Raw genomic sequence first — 25,226 nt, 5'->3', positions numbered from 1 at the left:
CCACCCACCCCACCCTGCACCCCTGCAGAAGGCTACGGCCTACCCCCCCAGCAGCGTGCCTGTCGCCCTAAATAGGAGACCCGAAATATAGGGAAAGTTAGAGAGAGGGAAATGAAACAAGAGAGACAAAAAGGAAAAAGAACCAGGGGTAGAGGAGAACCATCAATCGAACCATTCGGCACCTACCCCCCGCCATCACACACGTTAATGCAACATCAGAACGAAATCGACATAGTCTCGGGTATCATAAACCTTTGAAGGAATCGTCCATAGTCTCATGGTTTAGGGCACTCCTCATCTCCATCCGCCAACCAGTAGTCCTCCGGGTCCTGAATCGGCTCACCCCTGTCCTTCCCTAGCCATCGCTACCGCGCGTGGTAGAGTAGCGGGCAGCAAACAAATCAAAGTGGAGAGGCCGTATGGTCGAAGCAGGGCAGACCATGGGAGCAAACCAGAGGACTCCATCAACCAGCGGCCAAGCAAGAACTTTATGCGGCAGTCTAGACGTTTCAGCAATGACAACGGGAACAACAAACAGTGTGGGTAGAGTCTCACCGCCCAGGAAAGTAGAGTCGTCCCCTCAGGATAACACTGGGGTTTTGGCGGGGCAGTTCGAATCGGCAATCTACATTGTTCCCCGATCATTCGAGCAGGAACGGTCCCCGGCGCGGTGCCCACGCCCGCCACGATCAAGGCGACCCTGGGATCCGGGGCCGCTGGTGTATAGTCTCGCCGATGCACAATGACAGCACTCCTCAAGGCAACAGAGGGGGACGAAACAGCACACACTCTGAAGCGAACCGCGTCCATGAGGGGCGGCCCGACAGCAATGGCGGCCGTCCTTCTCTCCAGCACAGGGGCGTCGAGGGCCAGGGTCGCGAGCAAAGTCTTCAAGGCGTCAAGAACATCACCAAGCGTGGGCTCCCGCTCACATGACCAGACCCCCGTACACTTCAGCGACACAAATTCGCCGCCCTGGTTCAGTCTGTGACCCAGGGCGCCGGCCGCCATCTTGTAGATCCAGCCGCGTCCCCCTGCGCCTCAACTTCTGGAGCGGGCCACCGCTGGAGCCCCCCCGAACCCCAGGAATGGCAATCTGGGTGCAGAAAGGAGAGCCACCAAAAGGGGGACCGCCAGCGCCACCGCCCCGCGGGCACCACACACCGATTCCGGGCGCAGGGCTTCAAGATGGGCGGACAAGGCAACAAAGGGGGGAGCCTCCTACACGGTCTTCCCCCGTCCACGGCGTGCCGCACCTCACCACGGGGCCCCCCGGCCGCTGGACCGGGCCCGATCCGTTGCCATCGGCATAACCGTACCACGGCCTCTCCCAGCCGACCTCTCCTCGCCACCAGGGGCCGCCGTCGACACCATCTCGCCGGCTGACCTCCACAGGCAAGTCCCCGGTCTCTGCGTCACGGAGGCCCCAGACCAAGCAGGGGTGTAACTTCGGATCCGCCGCTCGCAGGAGCCCCCGGGACAGATGGTGAGTACAAGCTTTCCTTCGTCTTTCCGTATCATCCCGAGTACGTCGTCTCGGGGCAGGATGTGTGTCAGGATATATGTGTTGGGCAGGAAGGCTAGCGGAGCCGAGCTACATTGCGGCCATCACGGTCGCGAGCTTGGCTCCTCCCCCCTTCCAGCAACTCTTATGCTCCTGACAAGATGCAATGGCAATGCCATGCCTATCAATCTCACACCTAAAGTTGGGCGACTTAAGAGCCAATACCGTAACTAGTCCCAGCACAACCTGTGTGTTCGCGCCACCAGCATCTCCTAGGCTGGTCAAAGAGTTCCACAAGGGCATGTTGCAATTTTCTGATTCCTTATGACTTCAGCTGCCATGCCTGCGAGTCCACAGAGCCTATAGATTCTCCCTTGGTACCAGTTATACCATCTGTTGCCACCACTGAAACATTTCCGGCACCCTTGCTAACTTCACCTCTGGCTCCATGGCTCACACTAGTTTCTGGATTGACGCTGGAGGATGAGGCGCATCGTATTGTGCTTGCCGACTCTTGAGTCGGCACTGCCCTGAATTTGATCGAGGCTGTGCTCGCTGTTAATTGAACCAAAGCTTTTTCCCTCTCCAACTGAGCCACTTAATGCCCCGTTCTCAGAGCAGGACTCATACACTATATTCCTTGATTCTGATAAGGAGTATGAGAAGTATGATGCATTTGTGAAACCCTATCATGAAGACAACTGGTCTGAGAACCTCCAAGATTTATGTGACCTTGACACCTCTCCTGGTACCGGCCTAGTCTCGCCCCAAGGCCTACAACCAAAGAAAGTCCCTCCTTGCCAGTGGTCTTACGGGAGGGTGGCCGAAGTTCTCAACCTCCAGCTCCTCACCTTGGAGGTTAAAAAAATGTGCTGACTGAAGTTCTCCAACCTGAGAAAACCTATGTTTAACCCACGTTGATTTTTAAGGAGGCCCTTACTGGCATTCTGTTGGGGTCTAGGCCAAACCCTGTTCTAGTCTCCATTCAAATCACCAAATTGTGCAGTGCCATCACCCTGCCCCTGGCAACCCGACTTTTTTGACTCCACATTCCTCCCGAGAGCTTGTTGGTGCAAGCCTCCATTAGTCAGACAAACACAAATGCCTTCCCAACTATCCCCCCGGGATAAGGAATCTAAAAAAGTCGAGACATTTCAGAAGAGGGTCTTTTCATCCACAATTTGGCTCTCTGGTTAGTCAATCCTAGTTGCCTTTTGGCTGATATTCTCAGGCTCTCTGGGATTCTGTTGCTCAAGTCCTTCCAGGTGTCCAAGTAAGCATTTGTCCTGTAGTGACACAAGCTGTACAAGTTGGTTGTGATGCTGCTAAATTAGCAGTCCACTGTGGCTTGAATACTAGATTCCTTTGGACGAGGCATTTCTATTTGCGCCGCTATTCAACGCCATGCCTTGCTGAGATCAACCGTTTTTCAGGCGATGTCTAGCTGTCGTTTATGGACATGCCTCTCGATGGGAGTCTCCCTTTTGGGGATAAAGCAGACTCCGCTATTAAGCTCTTCAAAGAAAGCTGCACCAAAGGGTGATCTTTAACAGGTTGACAGACCAGAACATCGGGCAGGTGGGTCCTGCAAACTGTCTGGAAGAGGTTTGCCTTACCCTTCTTGGCCACCCTGCATCAACTTCATGCTCACCCTGACACTAGTCTTGTCTGCTCTCAACCTTGGGGACTGTATGGTAGTGTTGGACCTGCAGAATGCTTATTTCCATATCCCTGTCCTGGAGGCCCACATGCACTATCTGTGGTTCATATTGGGTTGTACAGTGGCATTTTCAGTTTACTGTAAACTTTTCTGGTCTCTCCAGGGCACCTCAGGTGCTCACGAAAGTGATTACATTGATGGCAGCACATCTTTGGAGGTCAGGGTTATCAGTCGTCCCTTGTTTCTGCAGCTGCCTCCTGAAGGCTGGCTTGCCCCTGAGAGTTTCACTCATCTCCAGACAGACTTTGGTGAATCTCCTGACATCTTTGGAGTTCACTCTCAACATGGCAAAGCCACACCTGACTTCTTCACAGTCGTTTCCTTTCAACTGAGCCATTTTGGACACAGTCTGTTTTTGTGCCCTCCCTCTGGAAAAGAGATTCCAGGATATTCACTCTATGATTAAGCCTTGGTCCCGGATTCCAGTGACCATTGGGATCTGAAGTCTGTGGGCCCAGCATGAAGGGGTACCGCTCTGATCTTTTTGAGATCTCAATGGAGACTTCAGAAGCCCTGTAGTGGTAGGTGCTCAACCGTGATTGGGTCAACGACAGACTCCACTCCCTACACAACCCAGAGCGGACAGTAGTGACCAATGCATTACTTCTGTTTGGGATTCCCACCATGGCTCTGGCGGAGGCCCAGTTCCATATCAACTGTGTGGAGCTTCAAGGCATTGAAAGGCATCCTGCCATCAAGGGAAGGCTGGTGCTCATAGACAAGACAACAGCCATGTGGTAGTGCAGCAAACAGTGTGCAGTAGAGTCGTGGGCCGGTGCCAGGAGGCATTGCACAGCTACAAATGGCTGGCCCATCAACTAATCTTCCTGGTGCTGAACCACCTCGCGGTATATTTGAACACCAGGGCAGACAAGCTAGACCATCGACACCCACTGGACCACTAGTGGTAATTACACTTGGAGGTGGTGGAAGGTCTCTTTCACACATGGAAATAGCCTTGGCATGATCTCTTTGCCACCTCTGAGAAGACATAATGTCAGCAGTTCTGCATGCTGGAATTCCCAAGGTGTCTTTATAGCGGAGGAATGTTCTGCCTGTGGGGTACTCAAGACATCTGTATGCCTCACTGACAATACCTCCTGTGCCCAGAGTTCTGAAGAAGATCAGGAACGAAATGGGCAAGTCATTTTATTGTCCCCCGATTGCGCAAATAGAGTACAGTATCCAGAGATCCTGGGCATGAGCATTGGTCCTCCGATAAGGATACCCCTCAGGGAAGATCTGTTATTTTTGCAATGAGGAAAGGACTTACACCTGGGACTTCACAATCTCCACCTGCATACATGATGATTAAGCAGCGACAGCTGAACACCTTTGACCTTTCTTCAAAGGTGATTGATGTCATTTTGCTAGCCCTGCGTCCCTCAACAAAACTATATACGCCTGTCATTGGGGCAACCAGCCTTCATCATTTAAATCACCTGTTGTGATGTGTGTCTTGAAAGGACTCCAGCATTTTGTCTTCCTTCTCCTTTTCTAATGCTGCAGTGTGATCTTAAACTGCTCCTCACATACTTGATGTGCACATTTTTTTGAACCATTGCACAACTCTCCTTTGCGGCTTCTCTCCCTAAAGACGAGTTCATAGTTGTCATATCATTGGCATGGGGGGATGAGCGAGCTCCATGCTCTGTGATAACCCACCTTACACTACCATCTTCCGAAACAAAGATGCTCTGCAGACACTGGTATTGTTCCTTACAAAAGTAGTATTGTTGTTCCATGTCTGTCACACCATCACTCTACCGGCATTCTATACTCTGCCTTACATCTCTAGGGCAAGGAGATCCCACTGCCTAGACCTCAAAAGAGCACTGAACTTTTACAGTGATCATACCAGAGAACACCGAGTAGATAACCATTTTTTTGTTGGGTTGCTGGAACAAAAATGGGCAAAGCTGTGAAGAAACTTACCATCTCTCACTGGATCATCTTTAATATGATCTGCTATGCATTGGCCCAGAAACAGCACCTAAAAAAAGGATTGAGCTCTTTCCACCAGAGACAAATCTGCTACAACTGCTTTATCCGGTGGTGTTTCTGTCCTGGGCATTTATTAGGTGCCTACGTGGGCCATTTTCAGGAGGCACTACTGTCTTGACACCGAGGTTCGCCGAGAAGGACATTTCTCCCTCTTGGCCCTAGAGGACTTTTTGGTTTGAGCCAAATCACAGACCACTCCAACTAGGTACTGCTTAGGGAACTATTCAAAATGTGAGGAATCTGCGGTTAGAAGTCTCTATCAGAAGAATAAGTTGCATACCTTTGGTAATGCTCTTTCTGATCGAGATCTAACTGTAGATTCCTCACTGAACTGTTATGTCAATTGGATTCTGTCCAAAAGAAAGATCCCAAATCTAGGAATCTGGGCACTAGTCGGCCAGTTTGCCGTTTATGTTCTGCATCTGGGGGCACGGACAGCCTAGAAAGCAACAGAGGTCAGTGTGCAGGAGTGGCATCTATATTGGCACTGCAAGTAATGTCAGTTGCAAAACCCTGTCAGTTCGGAGTCGCCAGGCACCATCTGACGGCACAAAGGTACTGCTCAAAAGTTTCCAGATCCAGTCCGGTGCCTGTAGAAATAGTCAAAAGGTGAGCAATCTGCAGATAGTCTCTATCAGAAAGAGTGTTACCAAAGGTAAGTAACTTCTTATATTGAACTTGCCCAAGACACAAGGGTCCTTACTGGAAAACCTTTAAACTTAGAAGTAGTGAGAACATTGAAGGGTGAGCCCTCAGTTTTCAAAGATTTGCAATCATACATTATAGAGGGATTACCCTCTATAATGTCCGTCTACTTACTGGCAAACCCTTCCAATCGAGAGTTCCTTGGTTATTGTGCACTACTAATGTCTTCCTTCCAGGGTGTATTTCTTTCAGACAATTAAGGTGGAAAAACTGGAGGAAGATATATCCATCAGAACCTAGTTACTATTCGGTAACAATATTTCTAGTGGATACTTAATCTTCCTGCATATTTCTCATTACTCTCTCTCCTCTCTGGGTGAATCTGTAGCAGAGGTCTCTATCCTTTTCTGTAATAAGATCTACTTATCCTGACCTACTAATATCACTAGTGTTGTAATAGTGACCACAGCAGACAATATTCTGTTAGTGGCTACCCTGTGGAAGATTACTTTCATTAATCACCTCAGTGCATCAGGCAGGTTTGCCAGCAGTACTGCACAAAAAACAAAGGGCTTTGTCAGTTTGGAATGCCTTTACGTGGCTAGCAGCAATAGCTCAAATGTCCCTGGCACCTAGCGCCAAGAAACCAATTGGTGTATGTGCGCGGTACCAAATTCTTTTAACATAACATAACATAACATAACATAGGTAATATTAGTAATAAACATCCATAATGCCTCATGATTTAACACTAAATATCAGCCTTAAATAGATTTTGGAAATTTGAATATCAGTTTATCAGTTCTGAAAATACAAAAATGTTCGTATGAATACACACTTTTTAGTTTTGGTACCGAGACATACAAACACTTCTTTTTTTAGTTTGAAGTTTATTAAAGTATAAAGAAGCAAAGACAGAAAATGAAGAAACAATCATAAGTTATAAAAAAACAAGAAATCTCTCTTACAAAAAAGTAGAACTGATTAAAATATTCATACAGAAAAATACAGCATACAATAATATTCATGTGTACATGGGAATTGAGGAAGAGCCAGCATAATAAAAACACATAAGTGGTATGGAAAAAACATTAAATATAATTAAGAAAATGCAATCACTGTGGTTTTTGAACTTCAACAGTGCGGATTTTAGAAGTAGGTGGGATTTTGACAATTCTGGTTAAATACTCGGTGAGGGGAAGCCATAAAAGATCACGTTTGATTGCAAGGGAAATGGGGGAAACAAAATTAGCGTCCAAACGATGATTAAAACAAACTGCATTCCACCAAGCATTAAAGGAAACATCATTAGCCTGTTTCCAATGAGATGTAATATGGTGCAAGGCAATGGCTATCAAAAGGTCAATTAATTTATGTTTGTGGGACGAATCGATAAAAATAGAAGACAAACAAACACTTCTAATTTGCTTGGTTGAACTTGACACAGGAGAGCTACTAACAGGTTGCTGGAGAGCTGCCAGTAGCTCACAAGTCAATTGTTGGAGAAGCCTGTGTGTAGGGTATAATCAGATACTAAGGTAAGCTAACTTGTTCTATACTGTTGTAGTCTCCGTCGTTGATGTGCTGTCTGTTCCTCTCTGCACGGTTTGCTGGGAAGTGGTAAAAGATCCAGAAGCTAATGCCAGCTTGCAGGATGGTACCCATGGTATGCAAGCAGAGTTGCAGCTGAAGCACCATATTGGAACCTGGTGGTGCTGGAGAATTACTGCTGGGAAAGAAAGTTTTATAAATAATCTGACATCTGGGGAGGTTATTCTTAAAGTTAAATTTTTCCATGAAGATTATGCATCCGCTAGAAATATTGCTATCGAAAGTTAGTAACTTTAGTGAAGGCAGCTGTTGAAGCTGAGAACTGGTTGCAATCCAGTTTATCCTCTTTAGTGGAGAAGCATGGTCTGTTTGATGCCCTGTCTTCAGAGGTGGATAGAGGACAAGTCCACACACATGCTTATCAAATCTAGAAGTTGGCCTGTGAGCCCCTTTCATCAGCAAGGAGGGTATGCCTGTCTTTTAGGGGCAGTGTCACTTAATATTGTGTGCACCATAATTTAGCATCAACTTTTAACTCACTACACTAGCAGTTAAAATCCATTGTTGATTTTTCCAACTCTTTGTAACCCACACCTACTACTCCGCGGCATTAGTCTCATCAAGTCTGCCTCTGAACCTTTTGTGATATTTGGCCCTAGGTGACTTTTCTGTTCTTCTCACCCTCTCTTCTTCATAATTTCAGGGGTTCAAGCCTGTCTGAAGAGCAGATTAAGAGAACAGGAGGAGCCCTATGAAGTACCCGGTGGACCCATAAGAGGTCGACTCAACAAGGAACATCTGGTAGGTTGTCTTTACCTCTGCACTGGTATCGTGTTTATGCAAATAAAAAAATAAAACTGTGCTTTGCTCCTTGGTACTGAAAAGTGGGATATATATAGACGATTCGATGCTTTTTTCTTATGCTTATTTTTTGTGTTCATTTGCTTTTGTTTACTTATGGTTTCCAATGGAGTTTTTACGTTATACTTTACTTTGAATTTATGAGACATGAAGTCGTCCTTAAATCTAAAACACTAGCTTTTTCAACACTTTGGTTAAAAAAAAAATGTTTTTCTTTGTCAGTAGAGCGACACCACTGTTGACTTTACAGAGGTATTTGTCAAAATTGAGCCACAATTCCCCGTTTTCAAGTTTTTCCAAATGTTTTCTATCAAACTGTAAGTTTACGCTGGCGTGGATTGTTGACTCTGGAATTTTTACAGTTTTAATTCATGCCCCTATTTGATGTTATTTTTAGATTGTATGTCTCTAATGCTTTCATTGTACCCAGTTACCTGGACAAAAATCAAATATCATGCTTTTTTTGGTTGTTTTAAGTGTGTAATTGGATTTTAACTTTAGCTATAAAACACCTCTAAGCCTCCATATTCCAATTCATCTGAATATTTGGCCAATCATGGGGTATTAGCAGTAACGGTTGGTGTGCGGGGGGAGTGGTGAGGCGGGGGGGTGTGAGAGACGACTCGCAGTAGGCGGCCGCTCCTCCGCCATAACGTAGTAGCTGCTGCTGGGTATTAGATTGCATACTGAAATATGCTTCTGAATGCACACTTATTTTTTATTTAGCTAATTGTAGTCGTGTGAGGGTATTGGCAGAGAGTGGTTGTAGCTGGTTAAGATTAGGTCTAAAACAGAAAAGTTGAATTGTGTCTTTAATTTCATTTTAAAATCGATCACTGGATAGCAATATTAGTGTGACTGCATTTTTTAACTGCCGGTGTGATGTCTTGTGACCAGAATGTTACACTTTTTAGCTTGCGTCTTGCCGCAGTGTGAAAAGTATTCACACATTATCATCTTGGATAATGCTTTTTATTAGATCATTGTTTCCTGACACAGAATATTCTGTAATAGCCTACAGTATGTCCATACTATTAAACTGCAGATGTGACTCCATGAAATAGTGTTTGGAGTATTCAGTTTGCCATATTAGAGGCAGACTTTAAGGTAAATGGTTATGTTAGAATGAAAGTAAGTTAAACGGATTGAGGGCATAAGTTGGCAAATTCATTGAGTTTTCATGTCATAGGGAACTTCAACCAATGACCTACAGTAGTGGCATCTAGCCTCATATGAAGCCCAAGTGTGAATCTTTTATTTGTCATAGTGTATTCAGTGTTTCAATTACCTGTATTTTATCAAATCTTACCTGACAAAAGTTTTCTTTCTTTCTGTTGTAATAGCTGCCCAACCTGCTTGATGGTTGCTACTTCTTCTTTCTGGGATGGTTTAAGACTCACTGCAAGGAAGACCTGATGGAGCTGGTGAAGGCAGCTGGTGGACAGGTTCTGGCACGGCAACCAAAGCCAGACAGTGATGTAACCCAGACGATCAACACAGTTGCCTATCATGCAGAAGCCACCTCAGACCAGAGCTTCTGCACCCAGTACATCATCTACGACAAGTCCACCAACTATTGCCCAACACGTGTCCGTCAGGGCAAAGTCTGGACAGCTCCTTCCAGCTGGCTTATAGATTGTATCACTTCCTTTCAGCTACTTCCAGTGCCCAGTGATAATGTGTAGATTAGTACATGGTGTAGTTGGACAGAGATTGACATTTCTGTAACCTACCAGACACCATCCAGGCTGAGCATATTTCCTGCTGCTTGTAAGAGTGCTGCTGGGTAATACCGAGCTACTGCGAGTTCATAGACATGCTGGGCTGTGGTATAGCTCGTGCTTTGAGGTTTGTAGGACTCCGACAGTCGTATTGTAGAGAATGTAAAAGAAATCTTTGCTGAAGTGATCTGCTGCCTAAATTGATTCTGATCCCAACGGGATTAATATGGCCTTGATTGTGACCCACTTGGAGGCCTCTAGAAAGGTAGGAGAGCCATTGGCGACACATTTCTGATGATTACAGTTCTAAATATATCTGGATTTGCCTGCTGGATTCTGTGCTGTAACAATTACCAGCTAAACTTATTAAAAATAAGGCCTTTGTCGCACAGCAATGCCAGTTGATAGCTACTGAGTTGAGGATTTCTCAAACTTAATACCCTGAAAACTGCCACCATTTATGTTTCATTTGATTTGTCAAGCAAAGACATTATCGAACAATTGTTTTCCCTTATAGATACCGAAGGTTTTTGACAAAAGTGCCTTATTTGGCTCGACTCAATGTTCAGATAATTGCATATTTTTTATTAGAAATTACCGATGTCGGTGTTTAAACAGGCAGGGCTCTAGTGATTGCCCTGTGTAGGTCATGAATGTCACTTGCTGATTGTCATAGCAAAGGCGTGCCTTTTGCTCGCTCATTACTCATTATGTTTCTTTAGATGTTTTCTTGTGAAGTCTGACTTCATTTGTCTTTCACTTGATAATCATGGTTAGGATTTATAGTAATGTACTGTTTGCCCGTGGTAGTTCATGGAGTAGGTTAGTCTGAGAGACTTCATAGTGTCACAAGGCACATCCCACAACCTCTTTCACTACTGAGGGAACAAGAAACTCGAGCCCTTCAGAAGCTTTAATGGACAGCCGCCCTTTGGTCCAAGTTCAGCCCAGTCTGTCACAGTGGCGGCAAATGGCCTTTCCTTGAAGACCACCTTCACTTTTGCTATTGACTTAACCACATGGCTGCTGGGCGTTTTCCCCCCCAGTGCTGGAAAATGCCATTTTAGTGGCACTATGACGAGCTCAGCTCGTCATCAGCACACGACACCCGTGGGTGATGACGAGCTGAGCTCGTCATCAGCATCGAAAGGGTTAAAGAGAGTGTGAGGTGTTTGTGAAGTGTGGTCTGTTGGAAGGGATTATTGAACTGTACATAGGCAACCACTGCAGAACAGTCAAAAATTATTTTTTATTGCTTATAAAGTTTAGCCGTTTGCAGTGCAAAGAAAATTGCAGAATTTGCTTCCCTGCCTGTGGGCCCCAAGGCAAGAAAAAAATCCACGTCTTTGGCACTGTGGGTGTTTTTTTGTTTGTGACTTTATAGATGCCCAGCAACTCCCTGTTTCTGTCCAGCGGTGTATACCACCACAGAAGAGTTACTGGGTGAGATTCGCTGGGAGGTGGCAGTTAAAGAAAGAGGAGGTCATTTGCGAAGGGCATACAAATTTGGCATTTTTCTGAGTTTTGGTAGCTTAAATAAAACAAGAGGCTACTAGAGGGAATGTGCAGGTGAGAACATTTGGGACAGAAAGTGGGTAAATTAAACTATTGCCCATCTTTGACATATAGAAAAATATGTACACATTTTCTGTTTACTTTTAATGCATCCATTTATCTGCTTGGATCCTCCAGCCAGGAAGTGAAATTTTCTAACTCTTTCTGATTTTTACTTTTGCTAAAGAAGCCTGTGTTTTGCTGACTTCTGAAATTGAATCTTTATAAAATAAATGTACCTATTTGTATTTTTCAGTATTGAAAGTCTTCCACTTGAATATCTTTTGTGTGTTTCAAAATTGTACGGAAAAATGGTTGTTGCTATTAAATTGTTCTTCTATTGGTGTAACTTCTTTTGCCTTCAGTGGTTGATTAGAACCAAAAATTGTAATAGATGAAAAAGTTTGATGATTTTAAGGCTCATCTGTTGAGGGTGTAAGTTCATGATCAAGGGTGGACATTTCATTTGCAGGGGCCAGGGTGCTAAAGTCTATCATTGCTACTGTTCCAAAGTTTCTGGCTGAATGTTGGACTATGTCGACTTGGGCATAATCAGAGATTTCATAAGGAGTAGGCTCCAACATCAAGGAAAGGGAAACAGGACGATTTTCCTCATCAGCGCCCACAGTTTCAGAAAAAGAAAGTTCCTGTTTTGACAGCAAGATATGCCACAGACGGTGAGGACTCTGTTCCGGAACCAAATATGGGCAGTAACACTGCTAGACTGTGCTTCGGAGGTTACCATTTCTGGAGGCGATAGCAATTGAAACGTTCCTCACAGTTGAAACGGCTGACAACCGAGTGGCTCTCCCTGACAGATAATATGGCATAGTCCTTATGATTAAAGGTGACATACAGCAGGTAATTAAAGGGATTTTTTAGGAGAATCTGATTTCTTCTTATGACATTTTGTTGGCAGAGGCAGATTGGCCCAGCCTTTTTTGTTCTTGCCGTTTCGAGGGGGGAGGAAGTAATACTCCTGAGTTTTTCACATCACGTCTCCAAGGAGCATGCGAAGGCTTTTGCAGAAGAGTGGGCTTTGGTGCTTGCACCAGCACAGTATGGTACTCAGGTGGGCTGGGATAAAGACTCTTCCCCGCATGAGATACCATTACAGTCTATGCCACAACCACAACCCCAGTATCCTATCTGGCGGGAGGCAAAAGCTCCCCTTTCTGAGATTCTAGATCAATTAAAGTATCAAGGAGTTATTCCAATGGGTCGTACCGCATAGTTTTGGGTTACCGACATTTGAATTCTCATTGTCGCACCTGTGCGGTTCAGAATACCCATAGTTCTGCTCTAGCGGACAGTATTGTTTTAAAAAAATATAAAACTACCCTTGATATTTCCAACGGCTTTTTCAGTCAAAACCTGTCACTGGCAAGCAGTCATTGGATCGCTTTTACCGCCGGTGGAAAACAGAAACAATTCCGGCATTTGGCCATGGTCAATAAGAACAGCCAAGGTGTATTAGTCGCCCGTGTCGTCTCTTTGTTAGACGGCATAGACCCCAGTGCGTATTCGTACCTTGATGATATTTATCTTATGGCCGCATCTGTGTCGATTGGACCACATCATAGTTTTGTTTGCGGACTACGGCTATAAGTTAAGAGCGGTAATAGATGAAGGGGGAACAGTGGCATTAGTGCTCCTCGATCTATCTGCAGCGTTTGACACGGTGGATTAACTTTGCGAAATCAGACATTGCAGAGTACACAGTATTTATCTTGGGCTACGAGCTCAATAATGAATGTAGAGGCTTGGCGCCTCACTTCTTGGAGAAATGCGAACGTTTGACCTCCTACAACCCTGAAAAAAAACACTCTTAGCTGGGATTTCTAAACTTCGGTCAAACCTATATTCCCAAGTATGCCCAGCATATCAAACCATTGTATGCTTTGATACAACCTACTTTTTCAAAAGCCTGCTGGCTTCCGGAACATTCAGCTATCCTGCAATCTTTGTAGTCTGATCTTCTTGAATCTAAATACTTGTTGACATGTGATCTCTTGTAAAGCATGTAAAGTGGACGCAAAAATCCTCCGAACCCAACTGGAAGGTTCTTACCCGCAAATTCTAGATAATGTGGATACTGCTGTCACTAATTATACGGATTGGATTTCTGAGGCGATCAGTAGTGCGGTTCCTATTAAAAAAATATCTAGCAATAGGATTGCGCCGTCGGCACCTTAGTTTTCTGAGCGGCTTCGCAAGGAAAAACAGTATTGTCGACGGATGGAAGACACTGGCGTCTGAACTATCTGGACTCAGATAAACAAGCGTATAAGATGGCATTAACAAATTATAAAAAACTTTTGATTGCAGAAGAGTAATTACTTTAGTAAACTGATTACATCAGCAAAGTAATCCTCTAAAGAATTTTTTTCTGTTATCAATAAGCTGACAGTACCTACGGTAGTGGGTAGGACAGGGAACCAACAATTCTCAAATGATATGGCAGCTACATTTAAATCTAAAGTTTTGGATATTTTTAAAGTTTTTAATAAGGATTCAGTTCGATCAGTGTGTGTCACTCTTCAAGAGCATGATTTAGATGCAGATAACAGTAGCCTGCTTAATTTTACCCCTGTTTCTTCAGAATTAGTGAGAAAACATCTAAAGAAAGCTAAGGCAGGTTCTCCTCTGGATCCCTATCCACCAGTCCTTCTTAAAGATTTTACAGACCTTTTAAGCCCGGTGCTTGCTGAAATTTTCAATATGAGATTCTCCTCTGGCATTTTTCCTTCTTGCTGGAAGGAGACGTCTATTAAAGAAGCCCAGTTTGGATGCCACTAATACTCTTAATTACCGTCCTATTGCCCGCCTACCCCTACCAGCAAGAATTGTGGACAGAATTATGAACATCCAATTGACTCAGTTTATTAATGAAAATGAACTGTTGGATCACTCCCAGTTCGGCTTCCGTAACGAACATAGCACCGAAACAGCGCTTATTAAGGCCAAGGAAGAACTCAGAGTGGTAATAGATGAAGGGGGAACAGCGGCATTAGTGCTCCTCGATCTATCTGCAGCGTTTGACACGGTGGATCACACTCTCTTGCAGAATCGGTTAAAACATCTGGGAGTTGATGGAATGGCTTTGGCCCTTCTATCAAGTTTCCTTAAAGAGAGGAAATCTACGGTGTCTCTTGATGGCTTCAACTCTGAGCCTTACTATTTACCTTGTGGAGTACCGCAGGGCAGTTCGTTGAGTCCTTCCTTGTTCAATATCTGTCTCTGAACTGACCCCCTTGATTAGGAATTTTGGCTTTAAGCTGACGTCATATGCTGACGACACCCAGATAGTGGTAGCTGCTCTTAAACATCAGAGCTCTCCTACTCTGCAGTTTCAATACTGCATGATTGCAATTAACAATTGGATGAGCAGGCATTGCCTTAAACTGAACTCCGATAAAAACGGAAGTTCTAGTATTTGGCAATTTGAAGCCTACCTGGAGCAATCTGTGATGGCCAGCAGAGATGGGTTTACCTCCTAAACCTACGGTCAAAGCAAAAAATGTAGGGGTGTTGATCGACAACAGACTCACTTTCTGTCAACAAACTAATGCTATCGTGTCAGCAACTACCTCCTTATAAAAAATTAATAAGAAAGATACTTCCATATATCCCGTGAATTCTCAAAAAACAGTAGTCACGGCACTTGTGTAATCTAAATTGGACTACTGTAATGGGCTTTATTTAAATGCCCAGAAGCAATGTCTCAGGAAGCTTTAGGTAGTTCAAAACTCGACGGCGCGTTTACTGCTGAATATTCCACGGCACAAACCGATCTCAAATGAGATCCGCAGGTTACATTGGCTCCCAGTGGCTCAGCGCGTTAAGTTCAAAGCACTGTGCTTGTCATATAAGGCCTTGGTGCAGACAGGTCCTGTTAATCTCCAAAAACTCTTTGTCTGGTATCAGCCTACCAGACAGCTCCGCTTGATGGGGGCAAGACTGCTGTCGGTCCCCAGAATCCGGACCTCTCACTGGGGTGGCCGTGGTTGTCACTACAGTACTTCAAGATTGTGGAACGCTCTTCCACTCGAGATCAGGAGCGCCAACTCACTTGTTGGTTTCAGAAGAAGCCTAAAAACATGGCTGTTCCAGGTCTAGGCGCACAGTTAGGTTATTTTGGGTCCGTAGTGCCAAGACACCGTTTGGTATTCGTGCGCTCTTATAAATCTCATTAACATTACCATAACCATACTAACCTGGTGATACATATCGTGCCAGGCGTGGTGAGTTTCACATACTTGACGTTTAATGAAGGCAACACAGTGCCTATTGCTTACAAGTCACATTTGTACACTTTGGCTGAACTGCGGTTTCCCACTGTTAAGAAGATCTTGACAGCTGTCCAGATGGCGATCCTGAAGGAACGTGCACTGGCACAGGAGAAGCGCATTTTGATTGTGACACCATATCCTTCTCTAGAAGCAGTGACGAAGGCAAGTGTACCAAACTCAAAAGCTTTGCATCCACTTTGGATACAATTGGCTACTTCATTGACATCTTCGTATGTCACCTTCATCTTCGACTCCTCCCCTCAAACACAGGAGTTTTTACAGTATGAATTTGTTCATCCCGCTCCTCTGGCTATGCGTCCGTTGGAGTACCATTGTATCATTTACACTGACGGTTTAGCGCACCCAGCGACGGTGTCAAAGCGTTCGTATTCAGCAGCATGCGCAATTGTGCTATAGTGAACGGAGAGTTCAAGTCAAGTGTTATACACGCTCAGGCACTAGGAGGCTGTACCGCCCAATTAGCTGAGCTGGGCGCCCTGGTGCTCGCACTCAGTATTGATGATGTACATATTGAACACTTCTATATATTGCGCACATTGTTTTCTGAATGCATTCTTTATTGTTTGATAACAGTTCTTTTCATGACATACAAAAAAGAAATATAAAAATACAAGAAGACAAAAAAAACACAAATAAAACATTGACCGCTCAGTACTTGTAGGCAGGGTGCGATCAAATGAGAAAAAAGTAAAACCTGACTAGCTATCTGTTTTGTTTGGTATATTGGAGTGGTCCAAGCCGGTCAGAGACAGGACCCTAACCTTCCTTGCTGCCCTATCGTGATTCTAAAGGCAGCGCAATTAAGCATAAGATGCTATGGTTTCGAGTCGCAGATCTTAAAGAGCGTCTGCCTCTCACACATGTAATTCATGCTCTTGGCCACCAGCGCGTAGGAGTAAACGCGTTTGGCAAAAGTTTGACTGATGATGCAGCTAAATCGGCAGTAGCGACATTTGACATCTTGGCAGCAATTGTTGCTACAGAGAAGGGTGGCAATTACCCACGAGAAACTTCCTTCGAGATACTCTTATCACTTAAGTCCTGATAAAGTTCCTTATGTGAGAATTAAAGACGTTGGTGACAGGTTGATTCCCAACATTTACCGCAGACTTTCACTGATAACACCGCACACAACGGCTTGGCTTCGGCCCATGCTGGAGTGTCTGCGACTGTTTCTATCTTACAACAGCGTTACTGGTGGCGTGGTTTATATAAACAAACACATAATTATGTGCTTTCGTGTGACATATGCCAATAGATTAAGCCATCTACAGTAACATGTCCACCACAAACACCGCTGTGTATATCAAATAGACCTTTTGAATGTGTTTATTTGGATCACTGCGATCCATTTTCTTCAGATACTGCCCACAAATTCATCTTAGTTGCAGTTGATTCATGCACACGTTTTCTTTGGGTGTGGCCACAATACAGTGCTGACGCTCGAACTGTCATCAGGGATTTGCGTGTCTTTGTGGGAATTTTTGCATGTGGCACTTTCCATTCAAACCAGGGTCCAGCATGCGTCTCTAAGGTGTACAAGGAGGACATGAGGTCTTTGGGAGTGCAGGTCAAATTTTCGTGTCTATACAGGCCTGAGGGTATTTCAGTTGTGGAGCAAATAAACCGTGACTTAAAGCAATCCTTGACAGCTAGGGTCTTAGGTACTGGTTCGCCCATTTGTATAGCGTACAACGTGCACTAAATAATCTCCCTAGAAGATCTCTGGGTGGGCGGACCCCGTACGAAATGCTCTTTGGCATGCAAATGTTTGTACCAGACCTTGATGGTCTAGCCATGGCGGCGGCTGCCACCTCCTTTGATGTAGATAATCATTCTGCTATATTACAGAAGCTGCAAGAGATCGGAGACAGTCTTGCAAAGGAACACTTACCCTCAGTCACTGATGCAGCACTGCAGATTCCGGTAGTCGGCTTGCTCCCCAAAGTCAGAGACCTGGTCTGAGAGAAGGTGGACAACAAAAAAGAGTTTGGTCCGTCTTATTGTGCCCCTGTCCCAGTGCTTGGCGTGAAGGGAACTCGTACAGTCATTTTACCACCACTTCTTGGTCGGAAAGACAACAAACGTCTCAGTGGACAATGTCAAGTTACAACATCTGACCGATCCTAAATAGTATAACACCAGCGTCTTGTCCAGCGATCTCTAGGAATCCGGTTTTGGGCGCTTCCGACGCCATGCAGTGTGACACTGCCATCGAAATGGACTCTGTTATTAACCCTTTGCTAAACCTCCCTAGTTCAAGTCTTAATGAAGAAACAGAGTATGCTTATCCCACTACCGAGTCATTGCCTCGTTTGCAACCGGATGCCCTTAACCAGTCACGTTTCTCTTTTGGCTCGAACTCTAGATTATCATTGAACCCCACCAAATCCTCTATTTTTGTGGCCTGGTTTAAAAAGACTTATTTGGTTCTGCCTTGGACATACATCTGGATGGTCCTCTTTGCCATTTTTCTATTTATGTCAATTGGATTTGTGACATTCTTTTACCTTCTCATAAATGGTCACTACATACCTGAACGCTCTGCTGTGAAACTGGTCGATGGAACTTTGGCCCCGCATTCGCCTTCTCAGATTATGAAAAGGAACCGGACTTCTGTCAACCCCTCCACCTGGCCAGTTGCAGATGGCATAGTTTGGGATGCAGTGGAGTTCCAAATTCATGGCCTACAGAGATAATTAACGTACCAAATGTAATTCATGTTTCCATGGGTGATGTAGTGAAACACAATATAAGATCTGATGATTGGGATGTACATGCCATACAATCATTGTTTTCAGATTTGAAGTATTATGCTGCATTTGATGCTGAAGATTTGTATTTAAATACTGCAAATTATGCTAATTTATTTTGCTACCAGCATTATGGCCATCATTACCTGCATAAAGCTAATACATTTAGAAATGTTTTTAATTACACACAGTGGGAACATTGCCCGGCTCCATTGGAAGGTAGCTTGGAAACATTTTTGAAAACATTTACATATTTTACAGATTTTTAAAAATCCAAACCAGAATCATTTTATTTTAAATAAATGTTTCGTCCAATCCTAAGGTGATGCTCACCCACACCAAATTAGTGTATTTCCAATCCTTTATTAATGAGCTGTCAGTGGGTGGCTATTATCTGTGGAAGACCACATTAGATGTTAAATCTGTGTGGGGTTCTAGATCCTGGCACTGAAGCTTTACATCATGCATGCCTCATCCCGACTCAAATTTTATTTTTAAAACATTCGGTATATCAGACTACGTGTTTTGGATTGGCTAGTTCAAAGCAAATGAATGCCCCTGCCTGTCCTGCTCTGGCTAGATATCTGAACTGGACCAATCATACTGATTATTCCATTGACAACTTACAATCGTTCTTTCAAAGTGTTACTTTTAAAATTTCTGCTATAGACCCCTAGGTTGCTTGGTTTGGCAGACAAGCTCAGATGCTTGCCTAATTCGTTTCCATGACCAGGCCCATTGCTATACACAAGATAGGCCTGATCCACGTTTTTCTAACTCCCATTCGGTTACCACCTACTCTGTCAATCATTCAGGGGGTTTGTAAAGCGCACTACTTACCCGCTAGGGTCTCAAGGCGCTGGGGCGGGGGGGAGCTGAAGAGCCAGGTCTTGAGCAGTCTTCTGAAGGCCTGGAGGTCTGCTGTCTGTCGTAGGTGGAGGGGGAAGGTGTTCCAGGTATTGGCGGAGCGGTGGGAGAAGGATCTGCCCCCGGAAGTGGTTCTGTGGATGCGCGGGACAGCGGCCAGGGACAGGTCGGCGCAGCGGAGTTTCCTGTTGGGGGCGTAGAAGGAGAGTCGGCTGTTGGGATAGGCTGGGCCGGTCTTGTGGAATGCCTTGTGTGCGTGGATCATAAGTTTAAATGTGATTCTTTTGTCGACGGGGAGCCAGTGCAGGTCTCTCAGGTGCGGTGTGATGTGGTCTCGGCGTGGAACGTCTAGGATCAGGCGTGCGGAGGCGTTCTGGATTCTTTGGAGTCTGTTGATGAGCTTGGACGGGGCTCCGGCGTATAGGGCGTTTCCGTAGTCGAGTCGACTGCTCACGAGGGCGTGGGTGACGGTTTTTCGTGTGTCCGCCGGGATCCATCTGTAGATCTTGCGGAGCATACGGAGGGTGTGGAAGCAGGAGGAGGAGACTGCGTTGACTTGGTTGGTCATGCTGCACTCTGTTGGTAAATTATGTCAGAACTGGTTAAAACACTCGACACTGTCGTCAGTAAAATAACATTTGTTGTTATTATCAGGTGACATTGATTTGACAGATTGGCTGGTGCTTGATCTAAACGATTTATTTACGCAACCTATAATGAAATAGGGAAGCTGTCTCAATTGAGGCTGCTTCCCGTTTAAGGGCCATAGACAAGGCTAATTTAGAAAAAGTCCTTGCTGTCGTTGATAATAGTATTAACACACTTTCTTCCCGCATTTACACATTGGGCAGTATTGTTTCATCTGTTGTTGATATTGTACAAGATGATGTGTCTGTTTTGTATCATGGACAGAATCAATTGCGTTCAGTAATGCAGTTTTCATGGGCATTACAAACTCTTAAGATGGGGAAAGTTCCTTGGGATTATTTGAACGCGTCCTCTTTGTTTTTGCCTTTTAACTTAACGGACAAACCGCGATTTATGTTCATGAAATATGCTACATACACGCTTTTACACATTGAAAAATTTGAACCTTTGCCTTTTTGTGTGGCCGAAACTGAAGCTGCTGTCTGGCTCATCCACGGGGTAATAACCTTACCATTTATTTGTTTAAATTGAGATCCTGCATGAAGCATTAGCCCCTAGGCCGCTATGAACCCTTAGGCAGTGCTTTCCTTCAAGAGGTGTGGTCAGTACCATTCGCTAACACATAACTTGCGGATGACAAAAAAGTTAACCTAACTGGGGAATCATGTAACTCAGACATATGTCATTCTGTGTTTTGCAAAAATATACAGTTGTATGGAGCCTGTAACCTTACGGCCCTGAATCTCGCATGCATTCTGTAAGGTATTCCAGTACCAGTTATTACGCCTACTCTCACTCTGCTATCTGCTTTTACATAATGAAGAATGCTGCGGTATGCTTACCAGCATCCCTTACATTGTGACAGTTTCGCATTGTATAATTTGCTGTAAAAATGTACTGTTTCTGCCCCCACATGGGAGACTCAATAACTCGGTCTGGCCTTCCATTCTGACCTTGAGGGCAGACTTCGATAAGCTGAGCAGATTTAGAGCATTGTTAACCCAAAAAGAAGTTTCTCTCACATCTGCACTTGAGTCATTCGTCCTTCATGTGGCCAATACCCGATCAGAGGTACAAGCCCTTCTTAATACTGACCTCCAACTGCATTTCGGTGCTTTGATTAATACCATTTTCAATGCCTCTCTTACTTCCGGCCTGGCCCATTTTTTTTTAAGTTGTGGGCTCTGGCCTTGTGACTTCTTTCCAAACTATATTTGGTGTGATACCGCCATTTATTCATTCTATTTTTTCCAGCGTCTTCGGTGGGTTGCAACTATTACTTGTCTTAGCTGCTGGAGTACTGCTGTTAATTTACCTGCTGCCCAATGGCTGCTTTTCTTGTGGCCCTACACAGCCAAGACCGTCTGCAGATGCTTTATAGCCGTATGCGTGAATGCTATGGTACTCTGCTCCTGGCCACACTCAGCATTATTATTATTATTATTATTTAATTTTATAGAGCGCGTAGTCACCCGTAAGTATCCCAGCGCAAGTCTTAACGATTGTCCTTTCTTTTTTTGTATATTACACTTGCGTGCAACCTGTCTTCACCTGCTTTGAATGCTCAATTGAATGGGCATTGGACCTTTTCCTCTCCAATACGGTGTCTCCTGCCCCGGATTTTGATCTGATGATGAGTCCCTTAGTGTCCCATGACCAGGAGTGTTCAAGTGGCCTGCGCAGCTGCTCTTGGAGTTTTGGCACAGTGGCATATCTGTGCAGCTGCACCGGATTTCCTACAACAAAGTTACATTGAATATCATGCAAGTTGTCCGCTGATGGTGCTGGAGGCACCACTTATTGAGGAACATGTTTGTTCTTTCAATTTGCTTGAGTGGATGGTGTCTCTTTTTTCTAACGATAACAATGACTTACTCTTGGAGGCTGTTGCAACTTACTGCTCATACACTTTGATGGATTAACCTGGCTAGCACCAATCATCTGCAGGATTTATTTTATGATTCTTCTCTCTCTTTCCCTTTTGTTGATATTTTGTATATGTCAACCTCATTGAAAGACAAAAGATATTTTTTCCATTGCAAATTTGTTATGCGGGAATCTCAAATTACGATGCTCTAACTTCTTGCTCAGACTTCTTGAACTCTGTGTTCTTCATAAACCTCTGTCCGATGGCCTGACCAGGGGAGGGTGTAGTGAGGTCATGGGATTAACTGCAGACATTGCTAAGTTAGCATTAGTTAGTATATGCTTGACTGTCATCTTGCCGCTTTTGTACGCGTTACTATATCGCTTTATTTTCATGGATAGACTGATGGTGCATTTTCGCAGGAGAACTCTCTGCCTTTCACACATTTAGCTGTAAACTGTGCTCCTCGTCTGCACAGTGTGTTCAAGATCGAAAAACAATGTATGCTGTTGATTTACTTTGGTCAGGCCCGCGTCCATAGACACAACATCGAACACAGCTGCACTCCTGGAATTCGGGTGCTTTTAATAAGGCATTGCATGCTTAAAAATGCACTTGGAGAGATTTATTCTAACGAAGAAGAGCTGTGCTTGTCCTGAGATGTGATACCTTGCATCTAGACTTGGAGGTATGGGGTCCCCCTGACAAAGCCCAGAGGTCTTCTATAATTATAATAAACTAGCTTAGAGCACGGGGAGGGTGGTAAGGCGCTGCAGCCCTGTTTCCACTGTCATTATAATATGGTTTCCACTTTTGTGCTTTATGGAATTGTAACCATGCTGATTATATTGTTCTTATGCATTTTGCTGCTAGTAGTGGCTTGTGTACTGCATTATAGAGCATGTTAGTTAAAATAAACATTTTACACTATACCGTGTCTTTGTTTACTCACGTTGTGGACAAGTATGAGTTTTTGAATGAAAGAGTGTTCTTCCCGCAATTCCTGACAGGGACGGAGTGACATGTTCTAGGATGTTTAATCATTGGTAGCTTTGCTGTAGTATGGAGAACGAATGAGCCACTATAGCTAGTTGGATTGGGGTTCTGGGCACCGAGGTGAGTTTTCTGGTACACCACTGCACACCCAGGTACTGGTTTCCTGCGCATAGTTCTGTGTATGTGTAGAATTCTGCAGCAATAGATTAGTTATAGATTCCTTACCGTCCCAGCTATCCTTCCCGTTCTGCGAACTGGCTTCTAGGGTTAAGGATTTCCTTTCAGGGCCCTAGTTTTTGTGCACCAGTGATCAGTGTCTTGCACTGCCCTGCGCTTCTGGTGTGGAAAGTCGTATACAGAACTAACATCAACACACGCGGGTGGCGTCTAAGTAGCTGCCACAAAGTCATCCCGGCGACCACGATGTCAACGACTAACGCGGACCCGACCGACGCCACCTTTCGACGCGCAGGGGTACTACTGACTAAACAATTCTTCGGATCTGACACCTTGGCGTAATTTACCAGGTAAGAAATCTATAACTAATCTATGTCTCTTACAGATATATTGTTACCAAAGGTAAGTAACTTGTTCTTTAGAAAGTAGGTATTTTCTTGTTTAGCCATCCTGTGTGCATCTGCCGGTTTGTGTATTGACTGTCAGGTTTTGGAGTGGCAGGGGCTGGGATGTGTATTCACTGCAGACAGCCACTGGGGGGGGGTTGAGGTGTGTCCTGCCTTTCCTTGGATGAGTCAGGCTGGGCTAATGGACCTGGGCTGCATTTAGAATAGGGGGAGAAGATTTCCTTGCACCTGAATGGGCATGGTCTACCTTACACAATGCTGTCTCCTCCTCCTGCCGGGAAGCTGGACTAGAGAGGACAGAACTGTTTTTAATTGAGCCTCTCTGGAACAAGAGAACAAAGACAAATGCTGTATAAATATTGGGGCCCAGACCGCTAGATCACTTCTGGGATTCAAAAAGAACCTTTGCCAAGGAGAAGAGCTGGAGAAACTGAAGGAGAAGTATTGCCCCTTTGCTGTGTGCTGTCTGGAGTTTGGCCTGCAGTGACTGTTTCTGCAAAGGAAAGGACAAAGACTTTGATGTTTGCTGTGTCCCCTGCTTGAGGAAGATCTCCAAGGGCTTGAAGTAGAGCTTGCCTCCTGTTCGGAAGTCTCAGGGACACAAAGATTGCATCCCCTCTGTCATCCTGCAACTGGGACTTCTTTTTCAGCTACCACAGAGGGAAATTACAACACCAATGCCGGCGAGCGACACCGCAACCTGCACCGAAGTTGTGGGCACCGCTGGTGAAGAGCACGGGACGCCGCCCTGACTTATACCGTAGTCCCGGGCACCTGCAGACACCGCGCCGCATCGACTCCGAAGCCTTCACCGATGCCGCTGCCTGTACTGGAGCAGGGGACACGGCTCGTGACCCTCACGATGCACCGTCCCGACTCGCACTGCAGCCCCAACTTCACTGACGCCCGTGCTTCATCAACACGGAGTCGTTGCTCAATATGGGTGACTCCTGAATCCATCAACACTGAACTTCGTAAGGAATCAACACCTCACTGCCGCAGTGAAGTCATCTCATCAGCACCAGTAAGGAACCGACGCATCAGCTCCCCCACAACAGTAAGGAACCAACGCCTCACCTCCCATGCTTCGCAGTAAGGAACAGAGGCCTTACCTCCCATGAGGTCATAAGTAATTGACGCATCACCTCCCATGTGGTCGTAAAGAACCAGTGCCAACGAACCATCACCTCCCTGACGCCATTCACTGTCTCTGCTTTCATCGTTCCCAAGGTACTGTTCTTTTTGGGGTGCCTGCGACTCCAGGCCCGATGCCACGCATCTCGCGGTTGGTCCCCTACTTTGGGATTGTTCTGTCACAACGTTGTGATAACTCCAGGGAGAGTTATTTGTTGCTACATACTTTCTTTTTGATCATAACTTAGTTTTGGGGAGATTTTGCTTACTGTATTGTGGATTTTTATTGTGTTTGGTCTTGTTAGTTTAGATAAAGTTTTGCTTATTTTTCTAAACTGGTGTGGTGTCCCATTGTAGTATTTTTTACTGTTACTGTATGCATGCACAAATGCTTTACCCACTGCCTCTGAGATAAGCCTGTCTGTTTGTGCCAAGGGGGTGAGAATGGGTTCTTTTAGAAGTGTATCCCCCTTACCCTGACTAGAAAGAGATCTCACTACTTGG

At 45.0% G+C, this 25,226-nt stretch overlaps 1 protein-coding gene across 1 annotated transcript in view; it reads left to right on the top strand.

The window, feature by feature from the left end:
- Positions 1 to 11,818, top strand: part of LOC147730763 (BRCA1-associated RING domain protein 1-like) — a 543,323-nt gene extending 531,505 nt beyond the window's left edge. Inside the window, exons 10-11 of the mRNA XM_086955577.1 lie at positions 8,128 to 8,225; positions 9,629 to 11,818. Coding sequence (XP_086811703.1) covers positions 8,128 to 8,225; positions 9,629 to 9,970 — 440 coding nt within the window. The 3' untranslated portion in view covers positions 9,971 to 11,818. The remainder of the gene's footprint in view (positions 1 to 8,127; positions 8,226 to 9,628) is intronic.
- Positions 11,819 to 25,226: the final 13,408 nt, after the last annotated feature.

Source organism: Lissotriton vulgaris, chromosome 2_1 (assembly GCF_964263255.1).
Source record: "Lissotriton vulgaris chromosome 2_1, aLisVul1.2, whole genome shotgun sequence".
NCBI lineage: Eukaryota > Metazoa > Chordata > Amphibia > Caudata > Salamandridae > Lissotriton > Lissotriton vulgaris.
This window is presented reverse-complemented; position numbering and strand designations above follow the sequence as displayed.